We start from the raw sequence: 21,699 nt of genomic DNA on the forward strand, positions 1-21,699 counted from the left end.
AGTCAGAGATGTTTACACTCATGTTTATGTCCCCAGTGAGGATGCTTCCCGCACCGTAGCGACCTCTGTACAATGACATCATTGAGTGGCAGAGGAGGAGTAGACTTTACAAGCGTGGGCTGTCATTGCGAGGATATACAACACAAGTGCTTAAGAAATGGAACATGAGTTTCATATTAAAGCATGTGAAAGGCCATGAACCTTGTCAACAAACATGGTGGTCCTTCGTAGCTGAAAATCCTTGAAAAGCCCATAAACCGACAAAACAAGGACACGGTCGGGAGGGATAGGCGCACACTGACATGAAAAGTGTAAACATCGGCTCAGTAATGCAAGATCTAAAATCTCATTTTTAACCTTTTTGGTGGCCACCAAGACACTTTGGAGTCAATTTCAGAAGAATTTTTTTGAGTGCTATGAGGTAATTTGCGCTAACGATTCCCAATTGGTGGCAGGTATCCTGAACAGATGGGCAAAGGTTTTTTTGTTTTTGTTTATCATTAGTTCAACAATTCATGCATAAAAAGGGGTGCGCACAAAAGAGTGATTGCTCTATAAAATTGGCTTCTTTCCCTGTTACCTAATCAAGCTCAACCGTTCTAATAAAAGATCATCACTAAAATGTCAATAAAAGTTTCACAACCTTTATTGTTTACAGAAAAAAAACATCTTTCCATCATTCAATTTTCCATAGCGATGAAGCCATTCCCTGACTTTGGGCATTGTGTAAAATACATGCTGTTCGTATAATTAATGGGCGGCACGGTGGCAGAATGGTTAGCACGCTGGCCTCAAGTATTCGGAGGTTTTGTTTTTTTTTTTTTATTCCAGCTCCAGCCTTCTTATGTGAAGTTTGCATTTTCTCCCCGTGCCCAAGAGGGTTTTCTTTGGTTTCCTCGCACAATCCCAAAAAGCAAGCATGGGAGGTGAATTGGACACTCCAAATTGTCCCGTTTTTCATAAACCAAATCTGAACGTAGAATATAATATCCATGAGAAAATAGCAGAAAGATTGTAACTATCTTTTTTTCCCCTTAAGTGTGGATGTGGCCAGAGAGTGACAGGTGGTTTTGGATCCCTGACCAGGACGTTGCTCCGGCCCTGGCTGATTAGTATTCAGGTGGACCACGTGCATGAAATGAGGAGTGCGCTGCACGGGAGCACTTTGACGCACGTATACTACAAGTACTACAGTAGTGAGCATGTCGAGCCCAGCCCCATCGTGACTGAAAAAGAAAAAAGGGGTGGGTACCGATAACGTGCGCACATCGGCAGCTGGACGCGAGGCTCCACAGTGGCGCGCTTGGAGCGGCCAAGTCAGAAATTTGAACAACCATCACGATGTGCTTTATGCTCGTCTTGTCTGCTTTTGGTGACAACCTTCGATTCGTCTAGCAGGGAAAGATGTCCACGCCGCACCTCAACTCCACCGGCGAGGTGACGGCCGAGGGGCGCATCCGCCTGCTGCTTTTCGCCTTGTGCGTAACCATCGCCGCCGCCACCTTCGTCGGCGGCGTGTACTCGCTGCTGTCCCTGCTCCAAATGCGAAGGAAGACGTCCCTGAGCCTCATCGTGGCGTCCATGTCTGTGGATGACCTGCTCAGCGTGGTGCCGCTCTCCCTCTTCATCCTCCTGCAGTGGGAGCGCGACGGAGGCTCGGCCAGTTTGTGCACCCTCGCCGGGCTCCTCTACGTCTTTCAGGGGGTCTCGAGCAACATGAAGGCCTGTCTGATCGCCGGCTACACTTTTTACGTGACCAAGCGTTTCGGGGTGCTTCGCTCCGTCCGCCGGCCCCTCCGGGTGATGTGGGCTATCGCCGGCGTGTGGGCGGTCAGCCTCGCCGTCAGCGTGCTGCCTTTGTGCGGCTGGGGCAGCTTCGCGCAGGCTCCTCTCGGATGCTTCCCGGAAAGTGAAAGCTTCTACACGTTGCTCCTCTTCCTTTTGTATTCTCTGTGCTTTTGCGGCTTGCTCTTCTTCTTCCTGCCGCTCACCTATCAACTGCTGTGCTCGGGAGAGCCGCAGAGGAGCGTGCAGTGCGCCGGATACCTGAGCGACGTCCGCTCGCTGTCTCGGGACAGCCTGGACAAAAGTTTCGGCGTCTACAACGAACTGAGCCCGAGTTCGTGCGGGACGACCTGCGAGATCAAGGAGGGGAAGGAGGCGGTCGAGGGGTACCCCGGGGCCGTCTGTCGGCAAAAGTCGGCGGTTGTGGGAGACTCGCCGGTGGTGTTTGCGCAAAAGCGCTTCTCCATGATCCTGGCGGTGGTCAGGGTTACTTTGTGGATGCCGATGATGATGAGTAACAACACACGCACCACATAACGTTAAACACGTACCTCGGAATGGCAAATGCATATTTCCATCGAAAATGTGCGTTTAGCAAACAAGTGCCAGTTACTTGCGCAAGTACTACTAGTAAAATAATTGTTTCACATTCACATGAAGATGCTATTAAACAGTTCCAACCTTTAAAAATGAATTTTGTAAAGCTATACAGTACATTCTATATACGGATACTAATGGTGTGCACGCCTTGGCCACCTGGGGCCAGTATAACATATAAACAAGCATACACATGAAGGTCACTACTGATACCAAAATAAAGTAAAAGTCATTCTTTGCAGAAGATTAAGAATATAAGCGAGTACTGCAATGTCTACAGGTGTTGATCTACCATTTGTGATGTTAGCATGGACGTTTAAGCTCAACTGCAACTTTAATGAGGACAAGTGCTGTAGAAAATGGATCATTAATAACAGTTTGCAGTAGTCTTTTAAATTGCTGCCATATTAAGTAATGCCTATTTTGTTGAAATTACTGACGTGACATGAATGGCAAATTCAAGTTCATGTTCATCTACAATTGCAAATGAACATTGATGCTTGTATTGAGTGGTACAATGCACACAGATAACCAATTCAACCACAGTTGCAATGTTGGTAGGATGGTTTGCTGCCCTATTTGGTCCTGTTTGAAAAAGACCCTAATACCAAAACACAACCATCATTTTTTTTTTACATTAAAACATTAAAACCAACTGTTTGCAGTAAGATAAACTACTCAAGATTAGACAAAACTTCATAGATGACTCTAAAAAAGGTACAAGTCAACTATAATACAGTAGATGATTACCAAATGAAATGGTCGTATTCAGCCTTCACCTGTTTTTTTTTTTGCTTAGGAATCAGTGTCCGCCCATTTGAGTGTTAACTAGGTGCTGCAAAGCCTACTAAAGCATTTGTAGGATGATCCCAGGAAGAACATTTCATTCTAGGACATACAGTATCAGTTAAAAAGCCTTTTGGCCTTGACAAGACCACTTTTATTAAGTATTCCTCCAGGGTGGCCATTAATATTGAAAATGGTGAGTTCAGGGATTTGGTACATGTGTACAATTTAGTCTTTCAAGCAAAATCTTTTGTAATATGTCCACAGGTCTTGATGTAGCACATTTAGAGCGCAAGGTCAGCGCAGTGCAGCGCAAGCAACATGTTTTGCAAATTATTTAAACACGCGTTGTTTGGAATCTTGAATTTATATATATATAAAAAAAGAGAAATTCACAAAGGTTACTGACAATAAGAAAATGGATGAGTGGAATTTGTCAAAATGCATACTGACAGGCTAGTAATCTCTGAAGGAATGCTAATGGGTCATGAGCCCCCCCCCCAAAAAAAGACTTCTTTTTAGCATTACCTGAATTATAAGTTGACTGACATAAAAATGGGGCCGCTATGCAACAACCAGCATTGGTTAGCTTGAATCTGTGTCGTGCAATGAGATGGAATGTAGTAACTCTTGAAATTAAATATGGTAACCACATTAATTAAAAACTATTGGAGTATGATGCATGTGTGTACTTGTTTACATTTTCATTTTGAAAATATAACAATAACCTGTTCAAACATCTGGCAATAAAATGACATCAAAACCCAAAATATTGTAACGCTCTCTCAAAAGGAGCCCTGATAAAGAACCCATTTCCCTCTATGATCTTCTGCATCTTCAGCCGCACATAAATTGAATTGCCCTCGCTCAGCTTTCATTCGCATTCATTTCATTCCTCTCTTTCATTCACAGACTCTGATGCTGGTGCGCCATGCTGCCAATGCACGCAGCTCATCCCTTGAGACGCTGGGCTTCTTCCTCACGTTGCTCGCGCCTGCCGTCACGCCGCTCTTTGTGCTGTCCAAACGCTGGATCCACATGCCGTGCGGCTGCTTCATTAATTGCAACCGCGAGCCGATATCGGACCCTTCAGGTAGCCAAGAATCACATACTGTACAGACTAATGACCCAATTATACAGCTCCGTAGAATTGCCAATGTGGACTAAAGGTTTTTGACCGGCAGAGTCGTTTGAATGTACTTGCAAATACGTGTGAACATTTTTGCAAAAACATACAGGCAAGCTAAATGCTAAAACTGTCCTTTTTTCTTCTCCAAAACGCCACATGAATTTATCTCCACAATGTTCAATGCATGCACAAGTTAAAAGAAAAATGTGCATTACTTGCATAAGTTTGCCAAAGTTTGCACTGCTTGTGTTTTTAGATTTTTAGACCTGCCATGATTAGCAAACTGGAATTTTACAGTCATTTCTGATCAATGCAAAGAAATGTTCTTTAAAATTGGAAACCAACATAGTATCACTACACCAACAATTGTCATAACTTCTATTCACAGCAATGAAAAGAAGATTCGAGTTCAACCTTTCCCTCCAAAAAGGCTGCGGGGTGTTCAAGCTGTCTCACGCGCCCATGTCTCACGCCGCCATGCCGGCTGAAAAGCGGGCCTACCACAGCCTCTTTAACAACGATTTCCCTAACAGTCGTCTGGACGCGCTGGAGAGCGGTGGGCTCTGCAGCTTGGGCCCAAATTTCGCTTTCAGTGCGACACTGCCCGTGGACAGCTCTTTTCATTCAGACCTCTTGTTAGAGGATGTCGGAAGCGTCAGAGAGACGCTGGCTGATTGTCCTCCGCTGCCCCGCGAGAACCACGGAGGTGAAGAGGACTTTCGCGACGTTCCCTCGCTACCTCTTAATCATCGGGAGAAGGAGCGCCACCTCACAGACACTTCGTCTGTGTTTGAGGGCTCGGAGAGGAGGCTGTCGCATGAAGAGGGCCGGAAAATTGAGCTGACAGATTGGGAGTGGTGCAGGAGCAAATCAGAGCGAACACCCAGACAGGTAAAACCCTTGCCCGCACGTTCCGTTTGTAATTCTGACACCGGAACACTCCATGAAACGATTTGTAGCTGTCGTTTTGTAGTTAATGGCCGGTGAGAATCGATTTTTTTTTTTTTTTCCATGGCACTCAATTCTCCATAGCTTTTGTATGCTAGTCAAACAATTGCTACGTTAGCACGCTATATATCTTGACCTTTAAGTCGATTGACTAGGAGCGATTCAAGATTTAGGACTGTAAAGTGGTTGGCTTTTAATCTCCTCACATGTGTTTATATTTGGTCCAAAGGGAAATTAAACAGTTTATTGTCGGTTCACATTTTCTTGGATGTGATAATCTGCAGGTAGAACCTGCATCTCCTCCTTTATGGGCACACGTGGACAAACCATTATCAAAATCTTTCATCATTTTACTGGCAACACTTTTTAAAGTAATCATTGGTGGAACTTGCGAGGTATTCCATTGCCTGATGCTGTTTTTGATACAACACCATTTTAGTATCAATCGATCAATCGCTATTGCAACCTAAACTATTGTCCGATATCAATCTGGTAAAATAGCAGGAATGATACATGCTTTTATTTAGATTTTAGCAAAAAATATTTGAAACTCGTTCAAACAAAGAAAAGTGAACAATGGTCGGTATATCACATAGAAAATCTGTACGCTAGATCCAGACCTTGCTGGATAGAACAATATGAACGAAATATGGATTGGAGTGCTTGTACATAAGTGCGAATGCAAAAGATTTTCTATACAGGTCAATATAATTGGATACATTTGAGGAGCCGATATCAGACCGATAGCCAATATCAATATTGGATAGGGCAGCCCAAATTTTGTGCATTAATGAACTAACTAATTCTTCCGAAACATTGATGTTCTTCTTTCTTTCTTCAGAACTAAGGTCTAGTAGTGTATGTTTTCCTTGGTCAGATAAATAATTATTTGGCAATTCTACTTCAACAGATAATTGATAGAAACCACTTGGAAAAGTGATTACATGAACGTTGTGTGTTTAATTTAATAAAGGCCAGTAATGTCAATATGGAAATGAATAAGGAACATACAGTAGCGCAGGAGTAAAATGTTTTGATTAAAGATGTTTTTTTTCCGATAACACATACTGTATATTGGTTCTGATAAAACTGCTTTGTCTACAGTATATCCATGCTAATCCAAATTTTCTCAACTGCACAGCTGCCTTAGCAAGGTCTGTTTGTCATATCTGTGCAGTGTGTGAGTGTTTGTTTTTTTTTTTACTTAGTTATGTCTCTCTCTACATCTCTTGATCCGTGCTGAACTCAAAACGTATTGCGACCAGTCGGGGAAATCGAACGAGGTGCTGTCAGCCACGCTTTAGGCAGAAAATGTCAGCCTGTCAATCAAACGCAAATATTCATTGCATGCTTCTCCACAGAGTTAAGCTTCCAGTTGGGCTGGGATCTATTTATTGACTTCCTCGGGCAGGGGTGTTGGAGGCTGTGATGTGTACTCATGTCTATATTAATTGGATTTATCCATTAGAGGCTAACATGTTTTTGTAATGGTTTACTCGGAACACAATACAAGGACATTGTGAAGGCAGTCGACTAAACACAGCATCACACAATGTTCGTTTTTTTTTTTTTTCCTGTTTCATTCCCTAACTCAGTTGAAATGAGATTTGAGAGTAGAAATGATTAAACATTTGCCTAGAGTTTGAAGTGAAATACGCATGGAGTTTTATGCATAAAGTACAAACACACACACACAAGCACACACTTTTATCTCTGCTCCACTTAAAACATTTTAGCTTGAAAAGGGTGTCAAATTCACCGAGCGTGCATCCACAGTCAGGCGTCGGCTCGCTCACTTTGCATTTTGTTTAAGTCGAAGATGATGACTGCTGCCTTCTGTATATGCAACTGGTGCGGCCTATTTTTTCACTGTAACAAAATTCTGCCTATTACAGCGTGTGCTTGTTCAGGCTTCGCTGGTTTGGGTCAGTTATTGCTGTCAGATATTACATTATTTTAACGACTATAGTCGTCAATGGCAGTTAATGAGTTTAAATATTATACTACTTCCAGTAGTGGCCAATAGGGGACAAAGGAAAACTGTAAAGTATAAAAGAAAAATGAACACACTCCAGAAATGTTTTATGTTGATATTTAAATGGGATTACTTTAACCATGATTCCTTTACCATGGTCAGAGATAAAACCCAGGTGGGTTTTGTGCTGTAAATCCTTCCTGGCAAGGGAAAGATGCATCTTTTTTTGCTAGCAAGCTAATAGTAGCAACATGGCAAGTGGTAGCTATCTTCTTGGAATTTTCTAAATAGCTTTGAATGAGAACATCAAATTCTTCTAAAATACCCAATGACAAATAAATTAGCAGAAAAAAAACAATTAATTGCTCTCTTAGATGACCTACTTTGCTGCTCACACCGCTTATTTTTCACCAATAATCTTCCATCTGCTCTAGTTTAGTGGCGCTTTTAGGGCAGGTGTTGATGCTCGAAACATGACGCTAACATATTAAGGTGTTTCGGACTGCCCGGAAAATTAGGGGAAATTTCACAAAGTAGGTTAGTATTGAAAAGAACGCTGAGAAATAATAACGTTATCCCGTTTTTTCCTCATTTGAAGGAGTCGTTTGACCAGACTTTCTCAAGGTCACACACATTTTTTAGTTTCTCTAGAACACTCCGACTGATTTTCAAAGTTATTTTTGCGTTGTACTCTGGTTAAAGTAGTTTTTCATACTCTCTGAACTTTGACAGATTTTCTTTTAAAAAAAGAAAAACATCTTGTCATGTTGCTACTAATGAGGTAAAGTAATTATGTTAAAACATCTTGTTTTCATACTGTATCATTAAGCACGTAGAGTATAAAAAGAGGGGAGGTGGTATGGATTTGTACAGCATGGAATGCACCATAATTTGTGGGGGAAAAAAATGATTCAGACCTACTTTACATACAGTACTATATCATGTCACCCTAAACATGTATTTAGAAAAAAAAAAGACCTCGTCTCATAACTCCTGGTGCACTGTGCAGATGAGTAAACAAACCCCCGTCAACTGTATGAAGAAGCACAGTAAGCCTGAAAAATGGCAAAATTAACAATCTTCCCACTCCCCTTGGTGCATGAAAAAGAGCTTATTTATACTAGCGTGCAAGCTGCAGGGACCCGCAAAGCTATACATCACCAACAAAGTTTGTGATTTATGGTGCGCCTGGCTGTGTTTTGTTGCTCATTAGTGGGCTAGATGTCATTATCCATTGTCTCTGCTGCGTACTGCCAACCCCTCTGGCCTCCAGCCTCCATAGAGAGAGGTGGAATTAAACCTTAAAGACATCTTTAGCCTCTCAGTGACTTCAGACTCTGTCGGTGAGCAAGTTTGCCATGCCGCTCCCCGGGAGGCTTTATCGTGCGTTCGCATGAAGCGAAATCGGAATCTTTTGATCTTTCTCCGAGCACATCCATTCATGGAAATAGATGCTGTTATATGGTCGCAGCGTGCACAATGAAACGAAAGTCCGTCATGAATGCGTCGAGACGCTACCAAACTGTAATCGATAAACTGCAAACAACAAAGCAAATGCAACATTGATTGAGGCGGACTGAGTCTGACAGGTGACAGCATTAGATATACTTGTGGAGTGATTTTACACTCAGGTAGGGTTAGCTTTTAAGATTCTCTTTTAAGATTTTTTTTTCACTGCATGGTTTGCATTTTGAGAATTTGGCATTTTGCGAAAAAAAGTCAAGTAACTAGTCAGTGGTGATTTTGGCTTTAGATCAGGTTGACCCACACATTGTCATTAGGCCACCGGTATTAAAAATAAATAAAGAATGTAGGGTGAGCCAAGGCAAAGCCTCATTTAAACTGTTTTAAGCGGAAATAAAATTACAGACATAGGTCTTTTGGTCTGTATTGTTCTCATTTTTAACCCAAAACCAAATTCATTGTTAAATTTGCTTTTTTAGAATGTAAAATATGGCTGTTGGAATTTGCGAACACAGATTTAAGAGCAACATAATTTGATTTTATATCTTTTTACATATGGATTGATGGCTAAGCAATTGCATCTTAAATGAGTCTTAAATGTGCAAATGTATGATGAAATAAATGAAGTTCTTTTTATCTTTTATTTTCTGATGCAAAAAACGATCTGATCCGTAACTCATATTCATGATCCGAACCTAAGTGGCAATTTTTGGATCAGTTGCAATAAAATGTCGTTAAACACAAATGGAATTTGAACAAAGACTGATGCAGATGATGATTCACTACATATATAAATAGTATTGATGAATGCACGCAAATGAATAAATAATAAAATAATTGCCCAGATCTAAAAGGAAAAACCCTGCAATTATCATAATCCCAAACTGTGTTTCAGCCAGACATTGGTGGTCTCCATCTTCTTTGTTTCTACAAAGATTACGTGATTATTTAATTGCAGCCCAAACTGCAGTTATTTTATGGCAGGTTTATCACTAAATAATTGAGCTGTAGCTCCTCTGTTTGCAAAAGAGACAGCAGGGAGAGACTGTGGCGGGTGTCATTAAGGCTTCTACATTATTTACATTAGCAGCCTTTTCTGTAATGATTGTGGAGATGGTGCACATTAGAGACAAAAGAGGATGTCAATGCCGCTCCATTACCTTGTCCGTGTCTCTTTATCAGTGTGAATGAGTGCGGGAAGAAGGAGGGAGTGAGACTTGAACGCTCAAGACACATTGTCAAGTAAATCAAATAATGCTTAGAAGCCATCAGCGTGATGAGCACACAGATGGGAGTCAGTGCGTTGTGGAGGCATAAATCTATTTAGGTTAGATCCGCCAGAAAATCAAATAATGAATGATTATGTGTGAGGGTGCAGCCTCGGATGAAGGTTACCCTGCATCTGTAATAAATGAATGTAAATCAGTGTACTGTCATAATGGAATCGCAGCCAAGCGTATCAAGTCAGGCATCATTTTGCCCGTCTTTAGTAACATAAGGTAATCAGAATGCAGTTGTCCATCAAACTATGTGCTAACTCCCACCAGAATAAAACATTCTGCGGAAGCAATTGATGATTATTGCATAATTTTCTCTCAATTGGACAGTCAGGCCAAATTTGATTCAAAGTCAGTTAAATCTGAGTTTAGTAGATTGAATGCTGGATTATTGAGGACAAATAACACTCGCTTCAAATCATAGGAAACTTTATCGTTTTTTCATGAGAAAATTTGGGGTAAATTTGACGTACACTGCACAAGCCAAAATAATGTGTTAAAATATTTTGAAAAAATACTTAAGACCACCCAAACAAAACTCACTAAACAAAATAGGGAGGTTACATACCTGTTTAACTTTACGATGGCCAACTGTGCATTTTCGGCAGTTAGTAAGCAACCCTTTAATAGAAAGAATTGTCATTAGATCATTTTAACAGCTTGGCAGCTAGCAAGTTAACAAATGAAATGTTTGACAATAAATACATCCTTACCAGAACAATGTCCTGACAGAGGCGAACAAAAGTTCCTAAAATTACATTTGCACCTCTGAGGGACGTTTTGGTTTGTCAATTCAAAGTAAAAAAAAATAAAAAATAACGAGGAAGGGAAAATTTCATTTCGATATGCGTAGGTGGGCCACCTGCCTGCAGTCTTAAGTGAACACGGCCAAATAACCGGAAGTAGCTCGTTGTCAGGTGTTACGAGCTGCCAAAATAAAATTGACTTTCAAAATAAATGCACAACTGAGGTAAATACAGTACTGTACTGTACTTATTAAAACGTACCGATCAAGCAAAACTTACCAAGTAAGTAAATGTAGATATATTTTGCCAAGTTGTCATGAACTAATAATGTGCAAAAGCTATGAGAAGCTTACACATTACTGCTGATGAATAATAGTGCACCTTGAGTAATTTGTTTTGTTAAATAATTTTCAATGGACTTTTCTTTTAATGTAGAGATCATCAGCTGGTCTGTCCATACCACTGTGCGCCTTCCAGGGAACCGTGTCTCTGCAAGCCCCCACTGGAAAGACCCTCTCCCTGTCCACCTACGAGGTCAGCAGTGATGGACTAAAAATCTCCCCCCAAAATTCCAAGAGGGTATGCAGAATTCTCCTATTTTGTTTTATATTCTGTTTTATATAAATTATTTCTTTATTTATTTATTAGCGTCACATTTTCTTTATTTGTTATTTTTTTGTCAGCGATAAATGGATTTCATTTTATATTCTGAAACAATAAAAATATTTATCCATTCAAATCACATTTTTTTTTTCGGTGATAACTGGAATGTTTGCCAATTTAGCGGGATTATATTTCATGGTACTTTCAAGTGTTTTTAACTCACCTCAGGAGAGTTATCTACTGAATTTACTGGCACCACTCAGTAGCGCTATGGTGTAGATATGCACTGCATGAAATACGTAATACAAAATATTTTGCACATTTTAGCCATGTCATTTATTTGTTAATTGATTTACATACAGTATTTGAGAATGTTGTGTGTACGCCAATGTATTGTATCGTATATACTTGCCAAATTGAAGTTGGAAAATAATTCTAAGTGTATTTACCTCTAGTAAAACGAGGATGAAGTCAAATAAAATTCATCTATATATTTCAATTATTTGTATAAAGTGTGTATGTAATATTATTTCACCATACACAAAGTGAAATATTGACTGCAGGCTGCATGAGAAGATGCAAACTCCACACAGGAAGGCCAGAGTGAGGTGGATTTGAACTCGGCTCCCTTTAACTGTGAGGTGGCTGTGCTATTCACTGCTCCACTGAGCCACCTACACACACAACACACGCAAAATTGTTATTCGGTGGTTCTCAAATGGGCCCTGAGGATACGTAAAAGCATTTTACGTGATATTTGAAGTTTCTGTTGCATATCTACTTTAATGTTTTTTTAATGCTGTGACAGGAACAGTACACTTTTCTTTTCAAATTAAGAACAAGTTAAATAGAATATAACGCCCTTTAAAAAAATAAATAAAGTGTTATAATGTATCCATTGCAAAACTTTTTATGACTTAATTTTGTGATCCGGATGCATATTGCGATACGATTCTCTGGCAGAAGGGATAGAAAAAAAACAGATGGTATGACACAATCTATCCTCTGGAGTGGCTGCATAAAATATGCCTAGAGACGCCACAACAAATGTAGGTCCATAAATTAGTAAATCAGAAATGGGTGTCACAGCACTCTGTATCATCCAAAAATTTGGCAGAAAAAATATTTTACAGGAAGGCACATCATTGGATTGAGAAATAGTGATAAGTGAGAAAAAACATGTCCAAAGGTTTTCAGTTTTAAATGACCTTAGTCCGTCTATGTAGGCTTCAGAATTGTGAATTTACATTTGTTTCTGTGGCATATGCTATGCTATGTTAATCTCCAGTTTGTTTACAGGTGGAGGTGTACCGCTCCAAATCGGTCGGCCATGAGCCCAGCGCAGATGACAAAGTGTCAAGTGGCCAGACAGGCGATGTAAACATCACTGGTGTCAGTATGGGCATGGACATCGGAATGGGCATTGGAACCGGGGTAGGGGACACCAACGTCAAGATCCACCTGGAGGTCCTGGAGATCTGCGATAATGAGGAAGCCATGGACAGCGTCTCCATTGTATCCAACATCAGCCAGTCGTCCACCCACGCCCGGTCGCCGTCACTCCGTTACTCACGCAGGGAAAACCGATTTGTTTCCTGCGACCTGGGCGAGACGGCCTCCTATTCGCTACTCATCCCTACCACGTGTAACCCCGAGACTGAGGCCATCAACATCACAATACCCGACACGGTGGAGGCCCATCGGCAGAACAGTCGGAGACAGACGCAAGGGAGCTCGGGGTATCAAGAGGAAATCCAGCTGCTCAACGAGGCCTACAGAAAACAAGCTGGAGATGCAGAGGACTAAAATGTATTTGATTGTCCAGTCATTTGATAGCTGATTTCCATTGACACCTTCTCACCGTTATTAGACAGACACAATTGGCCCATCAGAATATGTCATTCACCAGACGCCATTAAATGGGCATATTGGGTGCGACATACTTTCGTGTCCTGTCCCACCTCCCCGAGGGTCACTGCTAGACAATGTAGTGAGACACAACCCCGCCAGTATGTCTTGGGACAGCCTGAAGGCCGGCTCTAAATTCGACATGCCCCGAAGACATTCTTGGGGAGACATCTCGGAATCATCCATAATAGATGCGCAAGACACCTCACCTGGCTCCCATCTGTCAACATAGTTTCCATTTACAGAGTCAGAGTTTAGGACAATACAGAGAGTGGGAATATAAATTGAATGTAATTTGAGAGCATCACCAATTTTGTCAATTTTACACTCCGGCTGCCATCTTTTCCTCCGAGCCATCCATCGATCCATTCATCCTTTAAATTGCTGTTGCTATCCTGTTCAGGGTCATGGGGTTGGCAGACTTTGGACCAAAAGCAGACACAGCAGGGACTGGTCATTAGTCAATTACAGTGTATAACTACCCATGTTCCAGCGCATATTACTGACTCAGTTCAATGCTGCTTGTTATTAAGGCTGTTCCACTGACCAAACTGGGTCGATGTAAATCACTGTGTTATTGTAATTTCTCAAGAATATGAAAAAAAAGACCGTTTAAAGGTCAGGGAGTGAAGATTGAAAAGTTTTCTTGAGACCTTTAGAACCCCTTGTACAAAGCGTAACTGTCATTGCAAAGCGATTAGATAATAGATATGCAGTTCTGAATTTGTCCTCTACTGTTGGCATCGAACGCCCTCGCGTCTTTGATTACGATCGGATTGGTGATTTCACAGAAGCCGTATGAATCACGGCCACATTGTTAGCATCCTCTGTTGAAGGTTTGAGGATTCTGTCGGCTTTTGTATCAACATTTCTTCCTTCTCATATTCAAAAATATTGCTCATCATTGACTTTTCCATTCATCTCATAAAAAGATTTGTACAGTATATCTATGGCGTAGCCTTTTTTTTTTTCATGACAATACTTCCGGTAGCCCCAGCGGTGGATAGAGTAACTACATCTGCGATGCCTCGAGCTTTGGTAGTTTCAGCAAAACTCGGAATGCGTCATGAAAACCTAGTTTTGAATACAACTGTGATGGACAAATTCCTAGTTGTATAATTACAAAACATATTCATGATTATTAATTTCAAACAGACCTTAGGAAATCTTTACTCCCTGATCTTTTATGTTAACATGTAAATCTTAGGGCACTTTTTTTTTTTACTGTGTCTAGATTTGGTTGCACTGCCCATTTTTAAATTCTACAGTCACAAGCTAATTCTGTAACTGGGCGAGAGTGGGCATCGAGGTTGCCTGGTAAACTGAGAGCTTTGCCCTTTAGCTCAACTGTATTGATTAATTTCCCAGTCTTGCTTTCCACTTTACGCACATTTTACGCTCCGTTAATTTTCTACTGCCTGTCCTGTTCAGGATCATGGATGAGCTGAAGTGTAGGCAAGGTGACGGTGAGACAAAATCCGGCTAATTCACAGGACTTTCATTTATGGACTATGGGCTTTTCTGGTGCATGGTATTGGCAGCTTTCTAAAGGCAACACTAGGGGCATAAACCACTGAGATTTTCAGTCAAAGTATTGTTTTGCTTCTCCTGATTGTGCCTCACCTTCCGTTGTTTGCCTACCTTTTCGGTGATACCATTTTATTTCTTACTCATCTACTGGAAAAGATCATCATGGATAACAATGCACGTCTGGATAAAATGTATCAAACTGAGAGCATAAAGCATTTCCCAAAGGAGTCGCTAAACACAATTAGCGATATGTTGCTTCATGTTCCAATTAATTTTCTCTTAATGTGCAATTGAAAATGCATTATTACTATCACAGTTCTAAAAAGCATGAAGTTAAAATAGCTGATAGCTCCAGAGACCCTGTTTTTGGTTCTTTTGGGAACACCCATCCACTTGTTGCTATTTAGTCATTTTTGCTTCCAGGTAATTCCAACATAAAAGCAAACTAACGTCAAAGAGTACAATATGTGTTTTGTGCTTGTTAGAGGCGAAGATAAAGTAGGTTTGTTGAAGAAAATTTGACTTTCTCTAGATGCAGGCAGTAATAAATGGATTTCGACATTTTTTCAAGGCTGACGATGCGGTCTCATGTCTGTTGTCAACAATGACCGCGCTGCTAGAAGAGGGGTCAGATGACCATGGGTCTGACTCATCGCTTTTTTTTTCATGTTTCATTATATAAACTTGATCACATAAGAGCGGAAGCTAGATGATAGTAATGTTTTGTGATATGGCTGCCATAAGTGTTCATACTGCACCGTATTTGTTTTTATTATGCCGCATTTCTCCTTGCGCTTTCTTTATATCTATTATGTGTGTCAATGTTTGTGTTATAAAATGAAAAGACTGCAAAGAAAAATAACCACTGGTGCGGAGGGGACACGCACTTAGAAAAGAGGCATTATCGAAGGTATGACAAGAGGACTCTGATAGTTTCATTTTACAGTGTTTTTTTTTTTTTTTCCGGCACATAAGATTGTATAGTACCCCCAATCACAGGAACAATGTGGGGCTCACTTTCTATCCAATCAATATGCCACAAGGGCGTCTGTCTGCATGCATAAATTCTCAACCGGCATTCCAGAAGTCATTTTGTGCATTTTAACACCAATTTGAATTCTTATTTTGCCAGCGAGCATCTGTCATAACCAAATATGCCTTCATTTTCCCAGATAATGAAGTATATTTCCATGTGTGAGTGTGTGTGTGTGTGTCTGCATGTTGCAGACCAATTTCAAGATAATCTGTTCATGTGATGTTTTTGATGATGTATATCTCTTTGAGGCAGTCATTTGCAGGCTCCTCAATTTTCTGTTGGCGATCGCACCTCATCAGCTGCAACATGTTACTTCCTTCTGAAGAATGTTGTCGTTAAAGATTCATTATCAGAAAACTGCCTACGACTCGACTGCAGAGAATTTCCATTTCCACTGATGCCAGGCAAGACGCCTGAGAATTGCTGTAGGACCGCAGCAGTTGTAATGAATGTGAAAGTTGAATTTGGCCATTTCAGCTTTTATGGTGCCAAAAGTTCCAAGCGAAGCATTCAAGCGCGGCCGATACGAGTTGAAGTACTGTAACTCAATTATCCACTCGCACCTTACTTCTAATTAAAACAATACTTTTATGACTTAGCCATTTTAAGCAATAAAAAGTTAATGTTTTGTTTATACTTGATTAGGTAACTATTTCTTTCACATACAATTACTACTTTTAAAAGCACATGTACTTAGAACTCATGGTCTAATCAGGGCTCAGCTTACAAACGTCACATGACCAAACCCAGAAAACAGGTGAGCTGTGATTGGTCATGTCCTGAGCCTTGAGCACATGATGTCATTTTCATGTGCAACTGGAAATACATATTTTTACAAGTATTAGTTGTACATAAAAAATAATCTTATCAAATTAATTATAGACTCCACTTAAACGTTTTACTGCTGAAAATGGATTTTAAAAGTTTAGTATCTCTTTAATACTTGTGTTAAATTGATCAATAGAAGTTTTGCTTTCTTGGCGTTGGGAAATCAAGGGTTTGCATATCAGATGCTGCATGTTTATTCATTCGTGTCAGCCATCTGGCTCAGCACATGACACACAACTGGGATTCCTTCTTAGGAGGAAAAAAAAAGCAAGAAAAAATCCTTTTAGGCATTCATATGTTGCAATCCTGTGATGTTATACAAAAGCTTAATGACACATTCATTTCTGCTGTTAAGATTCATTAAAAAAAAAACGATATTCTTTAGTTAAAAGAAAATAAGGACGATATAATTACCCACAGGTCTGTTCTATGGCGCTAATCGGCGTTTGTTAGCATGACTAGCAGGGCAGTCTGAAATAGCAGAGGGTGCTATGGTCAAAATATAAAATCTTGATTTTTTTTTCCCAGTGAATCTGGACAATCACGATTTTATTTGATTTTAGTCAAAGTAATAAACTCAACGAATATTTAAAATTTAAATTTAAAATGGTGAGTTTTGACTGAGTCTACCTGGCAGATCGGGGTGGCGTCATTCAAATTGGTCCTACTATTACATCGCAGAGAGGCCCGATTCAGGATGGCTCACTCACACTTTTTCTAAACAGAAAGCTCACAAAATATACTTGATTGTTTCAATTTATATGATGGCCCGGCACTCCAGTGACCTACTTGTGTACAAGCAGTTCAAACTTTGTTTTAATAATATCTCCCCTTGGCAACTATATTTTAAAAGGGTGAGTGAGGTGATGATAACATGGAAGATGATGAAAATAAAATGCTCCGACTTCTTCTCGTTGCATCCAAGGGATTTCACATCCTATCCCACGCACAACCTTTCACAGTCACAAAAAAGAAACCTGCATATGTTCGAATAGTAAGCCTATAGCTCTACTGCGTTATTCATTACACTACTAAATATTAATGTAAGAAAAAAATCTTTTCACCTCAGGCTTTTTATGATTCAACAGGCCCACAGCTTTATTTGTATGCATCGCTGGTCGCCCCGAGGCAACGAAACCAAGGTGCGCAGACTAGAAATCATCAGCGGTGAGCAATGGAAAAATAATTCACCGCCCTATCCCTCACAATCTTTTCTTTAATTCGAAAAGCTCTCTCTCTCTACGCTTTTCTCCCACTTGATGTCCGGCTCTCGCATTCAGCTCCAGGTCTTCAAATTTTGTCCTGCAGTCTGGTAGGAGATTCGGTTCTAAGCACCACTGATATGTTTTCTGCCTCCTGGCAATCACAAATCGGTTTTGTTTTCCCAGAACACACAACAATATAATAGATGCCATCAAGAAGCGCCTTCTTTTATAATAGTTGTCGTACCTCCAATTAATCACAGGGTGTGTTATCCACAAATAAATGGACTTCTCCTTGTTTCTTTTAGATTTCAAATAGGTGGCTGGAATTGTTTTTTTGTTCTTTTGAGGTCTTAATCATTCTTAATCAGTCTTAATCATATTAATATTATATGTTTAATGCACATCTCTCCATGCTTTTATATACAAGCACCGGTAAGTGAGAATGAACAACCAAAAAAAATAATGATGTGAGGAACATCAGATTGCAAATATTGGTTTTGAGCTAGTATCAACAAAAATAAGGAAACAAAACAGAAAAAAAATTGCTTTCTGTTTTTAAAGCGGATATGTAATGGAAAATGTTTCAAATGTTTCAATTTCAGGCTGGGGGAACATTATACCATACTAATAAGTATATTAAGTGGTGGCGCTTGGCTTGATAAAGTTTGGTACGTAAGCTAGATTGTTTTCATTTGGTTGCAACCTTTAAGAGAGGGTCAACCCGGCCTGATGCATCAGCAAGACATGAGCCCGCTTTGTACCATTGGTCGCTGCTTGGAATTAATCTAATAAATATCTACAGGTCACAAGCGAGAGGTCATAAGCTTACTTTGCACACTTTGTCCTAAAAAATAGATAAATAAATAAAAAGTGAAATATTCATTAGGTGAATATTATTTTGTTATTAGTTAATTACATATCTATCTATCTATCTATCTATCTATCTATCTATCTATCTATCTATCTATCTATCTATCTATCTATCTATCTATCTATCTATCTATTTATCTACCCCCCGCCCCTTATTCGGTTAAACCAATCACAGCTCGAGACGTCATTTTCAAGCCACCTTCACCAGTGACGCCATAATGTGCGACACGACGGAAAAATGCACTTGAATAGCTGATAACTGCACATTTGTTGCATTATTACCAAACGACATATTAGGAATAATATCTTAGAATATTAAATATTCAACGCTAATGCTAGTGAGCTTTGTTTTTTTTTTAAGTAAGTCTTCGGCGTTCCTCCAGTTGAGCCGCTTAGCACCAAGCTAATGCTGCTTGCTAACTGTTGTGTTGACAAGTTCAATTATTTTGTGCCAAAGCCGCTTGTGATTCTCGCGGCGTAATGAGTTATAAATTCGGAGGCGGAGGTGGTGGACGAGGCAGAAGAGGGGGTACTAGTAGCGGTAGCAGTAGAGGCTCCCGTGATGGCAGCAGAGAAAGAGCCGGTCGGGGAGGTGGTTCGAGTGGCAGCTTGGAGCAGGACAACGGTGGTCGCCATCCATCACATTTGAAGGGCCGAGAGATTGGCATGTGGTACGCAAGATACGGAGCCGTGAGAAGGAAACAAGCTGACCGGAGATCGGTATGATTAAAAACGAATTCTCTCAAGTTTCTTTGAGTAGGGGTCGTTTGAATTTGCTTTAACCACGTTATGTTCAAATAATGTGTATAACTTGTGTTTTCACATGTGTGCAGCGAGCAGTGGTGCAGATGGATGAGGCCAGAGAGCAACACATTATCAAACTACTCGACTCAGTCCAGAATGACCGGCCAGGTCTTCAGAGACCCAACAGAGATGTGGGAGGCTCTTCATCGGACAGCTGGCGTGCACCTCACAGTAAAAGTGGTCACTGGTGAGAATTCATTTGATGGCTTTGACATCTATAGATACTACAGCGAACCTAGAAGATCATCTAACATCCTGTGTTATTTTTTTTGACTCGTCAGCTGGAAAATTGTGCCACTAATTACAACGCATCTTTGTGAAACTACAAAATAAAAGCATGGAACATTTTGCAGTCAAAAGAGCACAATCGAGCAATAACTTGCTTCATGTCCTCTTATTTTGAAAAGAAGGATGTACTGTTAATGACACAGCATTATATTTCATTAAATTACTTTTGGTGCCTACAGAAACCCTGTTAAAACCTCACGTATCACCTTCACGTACCTCCATTTGAGAACCACTTGTTCAATGGTCTGGAATGTGGTGCATGATGATCAGTATGCAAGCTGTTGAGAGCAGTGACCAATGTGCTTTGTGCAGCTACTTCGACGGAGACATGCCTGAAGAGGAAAAACAAAAGATGAAATTTGATGAAGATGAAGATATTGATGCAACACACAAGAAACGGTAACTACAGCATATTTTTTTTTCGGGTACTTTCCTGAAGCTCTCTGACTCAACTGCAGAGACTGCAGAGATTTGTGTTTCGATGGAGGTACATAAGATGTTTACATTTATAATGTGTGTAAATTTCATTCTTGGTTCCAATTACAAATGCAACACATTTAGAGGCAGATGTGACTGTTCTACTTGAAAGGGAAGTCAACCCCAATTTTTCATATTCTATGTACCCCCACTAATCCAAACACAATATTCTGAATAATATTACTGTTGTGGAATATGCATTAACTAGCAAAGTCTGTTTTGTTTTCCCATCCATCTCAACGTGCAGCTATCTTCTTAGTTGCTGTTGATTGAAAATGACACCACACTCATCAAAGCTCAGCTTGTGAACATCGCATAACCAAACTTAAAAAAAATTGTGGAGCCAATATTGGTCGTTACTTGAACCCTAAGTATTTGGATTTTGGTTTTTGTTGCTTAATTCATATTCCACAAAATGTAGTGTCAATCAGAGTGCTGTATTTAGGATGGTGGTCTGAGTAAAAAAAAGAACACATAAAAAAAATATATATATATATTGGCATCACTTCCTCTTTAATCTCCTGCAATTTCAAGGTTTTCCCTAACAGTGTTGCCACACATTTAATTTTAATTGTAGCAAGCTATTTCAGTTATATTGTGCTTCAGTCTAACGACTGGAGGCTTCTTGACCATATAGCCACACAGCTTACTTGGGTCCTATACTTTCCAGCAAGATGTATGTTAGATTCGGAATGTGCTCTTGGTGTCACAATCTCGGAGCATTATTTTTGTAACTTGCATTGTCGCCACCGTCATCCCCTCAATACTGGCTGAGTTCAAAGAGGCTACGGAAAAAAAAAAGAAAAAAAATGCTGTAATTTGTCATCGTTGCTGTAAGATAATGAAAGAATGTTGAAAAAAAATGTTAGCACTGTGAACTAATCAGAGTGTATGCCTTGCAGTGGTATGATTTAGGATTCAAATCTTGAGACAAGCCTTCCTGCAAGCTCTTCACCTTTAAATTGGTAGGGGTAAAATAAATAATGCCTATATATCCATGTCGCTACAAGAATAATTATGGCGTGGTATCTATTTAGGCATAGACTGCAATTTACGGATGTGACATTCAAACAAACTAAATGCCAACCGAGTTGAGTTCCTAATTACAAATGATTAATGACGTTCCCAGCCAGCTTGTTTTATATTCCCATCTTTTCCCTATTAGTTCAAACTCTGAGGCACTTGTTAAAGATGCGATCCCTGACGCTTGGGATGATTATGATGACGACAATGATGACGGCAATAATGACGACGATGTCAAGCAGCAGCAACTAGAGGTGGACGATGACAGGGAGGAACTTAGGAGGAAAGACAAAGATCTGGAGTTCTTACTCCAGGAAATTGCCAGAGATGTTTCCCTGGATGAATCGTTGAAGAGAGATCTCCAGAGTAAGAAACTACACCCAAAGTACAAGGAGATGCTGGTGAGTTGTGGTTATAGCT

At 40.2% G+C, this 21,699-nt stretch overlaps 2 protein-coding genes across 3 annotated transcripts in view; both read left to right on the plus strand.

Moving 5' to 3' along the window:
* Nucleotides 1–1,247: 1,247 nt before the first annotated feature.
* Nucleotides 1,248–16,418, plus strand: LOC148415519 (putative G protein-coupled receptor 149). The gene is made up of 5 exons (XM_088428280.1): nucleotides 1,248–2,294; nucleotides 4,080–4,261; nucleotides 4,686–5,188; nucleotides 11,143–11,286; nucleotides 12,610–16,418. Exons 1-5 carry the CDS (start codon nucleotides 1,405–1,407, stop codon nucleotides 13,114–13,116), a joined length of 2,226 nt encoding a protein of 741 aa, XP_088284406.1. The 5' UTR covers nucleotides 1,248–1,404; the 3' UTR covers nucleotides 13,117–16,418.
* A 2,487-nt stretch (nucleotides 16,419–18,905) lies between these two features.
* Nucleotides 18,906–21,699, plus strand: part of dhx36 (DEAH (Asp-Glu-Ala-His) box polypeptide 36) — a 40,470-nt gene continuing 37,676 nt past the window's right edge. For both annotated transcript variants that reach the window (XM_088428151.1, XM_088428150.1), the window contains exons 1-4: nucleotides 18,906–19,407; nucleotides 19,521–19,678; nucleotides 20,092–20,178; nucleotides 21,422–21,680. In XM_088428151.1, coding sequence (XP_088284277.1) covers nucleotides 19,168–19,407; nucleotides 19,521–19,678; nucleotides 20,092–20,178; nucleotides 21,422–21,680 — 744 coding nt within the window. In that variant the 5' untranslated portion in view covers nucleotides 18,906–19,167. The remainder of the gene's footprint in view (nucleotides 19,408–19,520; nucleotides 19,679–20,091; nucleotides 20,179–21,421; nucleotides 21,681–21,699) is intronic.

Source organism: Hippichthys cyanospilos, chromosome 11 (genome assembly GCF_059441005.1).
Source record: "Hippichthys cyanospilos isolate Australia breed blue-spotted pipefish chromosome 11, RoL_Hcya_1.0, whole genome shotgun sequence".
In the NCBI taxonomy this organism is placed as follows: Eukaryota; Metazoa; Chordata; class Actinopteri; order Syngnathiformes; family Syngnathidae; genus Hippichthys; species Hippichthys cyanospilos.